Source organism: Aptenodytes forsteri, unplaced genomic scaffold (genome assembly GCF_000699145.1).
Source record: "Aptenodytes forsteri isolate BGI_AS27 unplaced genomic scaffold, ASM69914v1 Scaffold71, whole genome shotgun sequence".
In the NCBI taxonomy this organism is placed as follows: Eukaryota; Metazoa; Chordata; class Aves; order Sphenisciformes; family Spheniscidae; genus Aptenodytes; species Aptenodytes forsteri.
The window spans coordinates 508,926-513,451 of NW_008795923.1; the positions used below are offsets into that span (position 1 = coordinate 508,926).

General features: G+C 35.9%; 1 protein-coding gene across 1 annotated transcript in view; it reads right to left on the reverse strand.

The window, feature by feature from the left end:
• TMTC2 (transmembrane and tetratricopeptide repeat containing 2) overlaps positions 1-4,526 on the reverse strand; it is a 188,273-nt gene that overhangs the window by 87,671 nt on the left and 96,076 nt on the right. Inside the window, 1 exon segment of the mRNA XM_019473561.1 lies at positions 2,801-2,915. Within this exon segment, the coding sequence (XP_019329106.1) occupies positions 2,801-2,915 (115 nt within the window).

The window sequence follows — 4,526 nt, forward strand, 5'->3', positions numbered from 1 at the left end:
TAATCTAAATTAATGCAGTTTAAATTGTCTTGAATGGCAAAAGCAGCTGTAACTCAGAGCCATAAGGTGCAACAGTCAGAAAATAAAACTATACCACTGAAGTCAGACATTCATCTAATGTGCTAAATTCTCTAGATTTTAATGCATTAATAGCCAACTGCTAAGCCAGCCTCCCATTTTAGTTTCTTGAAAAAGGAGAGATTATCAAATGCTATTGTTTATGTAGTTTCTCTCTTTGATTGTTATCCATTAAAAATTGTGAGTTAATCCTTAATAATTTGTTCCTTAATCAGATAGCACTTTGATTTGTTATTGCTGTGTGTGAACACTGGGCTGCATGTGCCAATTAATTTGTATCAAATACTGAGGCATATGCGCTAAGAAAAAATAAAGAGCATGGGAGATTACAATATACTTAGGATACATTATGCCCAAAATACGGTAATTAGAAATTACTCTAAGTGTGCTTTTTTCCTAAAGTTCTACTAAAGGACTGTTTCAGTTTCAAAGGCACATACTAAAAGCCAGAAACATACAAGACGCATTTTTCCATTACAGTATTTTTTGTAAAAGGCTCCCATAGAACTGCATGCCAAGGATGGGCTGAACTTGCAAGGGAGCTCTTCAGAGTTTATGCTTAAAATAATTGATTCGTTTGTGGTCTTGTAATATGAAAGCCCACTCCATTCATCACCTAGTTTTCATGCTGGATATGGAAGTATCCAACACAGAGAAAGAACAAGACTGCAAAAAAAAAAAAGGAAGAGTTAAAATAATGATGCAAGATTTTTCAATTTCTATTGAATAACTAATGGTTTTATGAAGCTTTAAAAAAAAAGAAAAGAAAGGATTCTATTGCATTCAAGATGGTAGTAGAAAGGTTAAGAATTAGAGATCCTTTTTTGCATATGCATACATATACACATACTATATAGCAAACACTTCCCTCTGAATATACTTCCTTTACTTTCCCAGGTATATGTAAGGTAACTTCATGCCCTATATATTCCAACCAGCATTTCAATTAAATTCCTTTTCCACAAATTCAGTAGAATTCCAAGAAATTTTCTATTTAACAGAAATGAAGGTTTGTAGGCACATATTTTGTATATCAGTGGAAAGCTGGAAGATTATCATCTTGTTCTGAGAACAGCAAAACTACTGAAATCTGATTTTTTTTATATCCCTGTCTTTTTCTCCCAGCCCCCCTTCCTCTTCTTACCCTGGTATTAACTTCAGTTTCCTTCTATGACACAGTGAGTGAGTGAGAGACAAAAGTACTGTTGAGTAAGAGACAAAAGTACTGTATAGGCATACAAAATATTTTAATAGTTATAATTTTCATCCCCAAAATGAATGGTGTATGATAAATTTAGGAGTATCAATCTTGTAACTTTTTTTCCTACAATCTTCTGCTTGGCTCAGAAGTTGTTTTTTAAATGTGAGCAGAAAGATTTTCTTCTTAAAAATATGCTTTCACACTCTCCATTGCCTAACAGAAACAAAAAAATTATGTGCATATGTATATGTGTGTAATTGTATGATTATTGAAAATATAAATATTTTGAGATATGAATTTGATTTTGGAACAGAAATTCTATCATTAAATTACTTTGAGTTTCCAGCATGTTTACCTGTAAGGCAAATTAATGAAATGGCCAATTTATTCCTTGTTAAACAAGGAAAAAAAGAAGAAAAAGTCTATTATGGTAAACTTAATTTTTCAGGTATTATAAACAACCATTTTAAACTGGACTTGCAGGCAGAACATTATTTGTTTATTTATTTATTTAAAGAGGCTCACTATTTTCATTTAGTTGTTGCACACATTGTTTCTCTCACATACATACTTTTCTACCGCACATGGGACGTTATTTTCATACTACTACCTAATAAACGGAGGTCACCTGGATTTTGTTCTCTGCACACATCATGAAACAACAGCGTACAGCTATTGAAGGTGGCAAGCCTGTCTCGCAGCAGAACCCCGCTCTGGGGGCTGGGGCTGGGTGGGTGATGGCAGAAGGGGAAGGAAGGGTGAGCGCCAGCACAATGAGCAGTGCTGAGCAGGGAGCAGGCGAGACGCCCAGCCAGGACACCCGGAGAATCAGCCCCCTCCCCACTGGGGCACGCGGCACGATCACGCTTCACTGAGAAGCTTAGCGAGACGCTAGCTTCCCTGTTCATGATTTGGTACGTTAATGAGTTGGGAAATCTTTTTCCCCGCTGTTGTAACTATTTTGATGTTCACGGTATTTATTCTCTTACCCACCTACAACAGGATTCTAGTAATTAAACTTTCTTGAACCTACACTGCTCTGAAGTCAGTCACAGGAGAAAAGTAATTTGCTATTTTAACTTTCCAGACCTCTGGAGCTAACCGAGCGGTATTGGCTTATGCTATGAAGTGCTTACACCCACTCCCCCCACCAAGTGTTATTCAGACTTTAAAAAGAAGTCTAAATAACACCTGTATATTTTAGCAGAGTCAGAAACAGATGGAGTGCTACTGTCGCCAGCTCATCTATCTGTACTTCGTTCAGTGTGGGGTTTTTTTTTTTGTTCTTTTAAAGCAAACAGATTTGTAAGTTTACCTTCTCCATACCCAGTACATGAATATATGTTAATGTTGACCAAGAAAAGGTCCTGTCCACCCCGTAGTTTAAGGAGCACGATTAATGAAACAACTATTACAAAGCAACAGCTAACATCACCCCTATTTTCCAGCAAGTAAATCAATAGCTCCATTCACAACAGGTTTCACAGACAATCCAACCCCAGGAAAGCCACGCATACTTACAAATTATAAAGCATATCAGCCATGTTGCTGCGGTAGTACAAGGCATTTCTATAGGCGCTTTCAGCTTCAGAAATCTTGCTCTGGCTCTTGAGAACATTTCCAAGGTTACCCCATGCTGTCAAGAGGAGAAAACCGTATTCAGAAAGAGCTACAATCCAATTACACATGACAGAGTATCAGAGTATCAGGAAGTTCCTCAGGGAGACAAACCCCACAAAGAAACTATTTTTATGGAAGGGGAGGTTGGTTGTTTTTTTCCCCCAGTTCTCTAGATCTCTGCATCTTACTGTGAGACTCACATTTCATAGCGGTGATTTGCATACGTTCTGCATACATATAACTTTTGGGTGGGAAAAGGATCTTTAAGAACAAAATAGGTCTCTATGCTTTAGAAACTACAATAGCAAAGGGAAAGGACCGTCTTATTTTATATCGCCTCTAAATAAAAATCCCCGGAGTAAAATGTGGAACTGGGGCATCTTCATCGTTTTAGCTTTTTTTTAAGCCTATCTACTCTAAACAGCAATAAATTTTCCCAGAGTAGACACGGCTCTCACTGAAGTATGAAAATTGACAAATGACGCAGGAATCGAAAGAATGGTTAGGTAAGTAACTAGGATTAAAAGTATGTCATATGGATATAAACATATGACACAGATCACTAAAATGCATTTTTTCTACTTGGAAAACATGTGGTTCCCTTCCATACAATTTATTATGTTATACAACGTGCTTTTATATCCCATCTATAAAGGTCTTGAGGTAAAAAAATATTTAAAGGTCCACATGTGTTCCCTTTGCAGTTTTGTTGAGTGGCACAAAAACTGTACTTACAAAAGAAACTGGAACTAAATTTTGATAGAAAACACAGCCCATGTTATTCACAATTTAGGAAGCTAATTTAACTGGCATTGTAATTATAGTCTATGTGTATAAATGAAAAAAACCACATTATGCTTATAAATACATCAAAGTTGTTTCATAAAACAGTTCTACTTTCACAAGTATTTTTTAATGAGCAAGAATAATGGAAAGATGATTCACGTCCTTTCCACCAAACACACAATATATAGCGAACTATTCTTCCCTCCAGATGCACTAACCATAAACATGAGCTCAAGTAGCAGTTAAACTCTGCTTCTTCAGTTACTCAAGCCCTTTTTTTGCAGGAATTTGTACCAATCCTGAGTAATGCAAACTTTCAATGTAGTTTTAACATAACACTGCTAAATAGGTTGATAATTATTTCAGATACGTGGTTTTTCCTTAGAAAGTGCATTGCTTTCAAGCTGCTGTGGTTTGCTGCAGAAGCATCCTGCCACAGGGATGGAAACAGCAGCAAACACAGCATTTTCCTCTGAGCAGAATAAACTAATCATTGCTGGGAAAAAACTGATGGAATCCTTTTAGGATTCACAAAAATAATGTCATCCAACTGTGCACAATATATTTTGTAAAGACAAAGAAAAAAAAATACAATATTTCCATGAGAAAAGAAGCTATCACTTCTGTGAGTCACTTCATTTTAGCCTAGTATTTTATAAGATGAGAAATAATTCAAAAGTTATTTATCAGTAAATTGACAAAAGTCACAAAAATGTACCATCATTCTCTTGTTTAATGAAATAAAGCTGCTAAAAATATTCTCAGATTCACTCAATTTTTACACTCTTTGCTACCAGATACGCAGAATTCTGAATTTATTTCCCCATTACTGCTACTAATC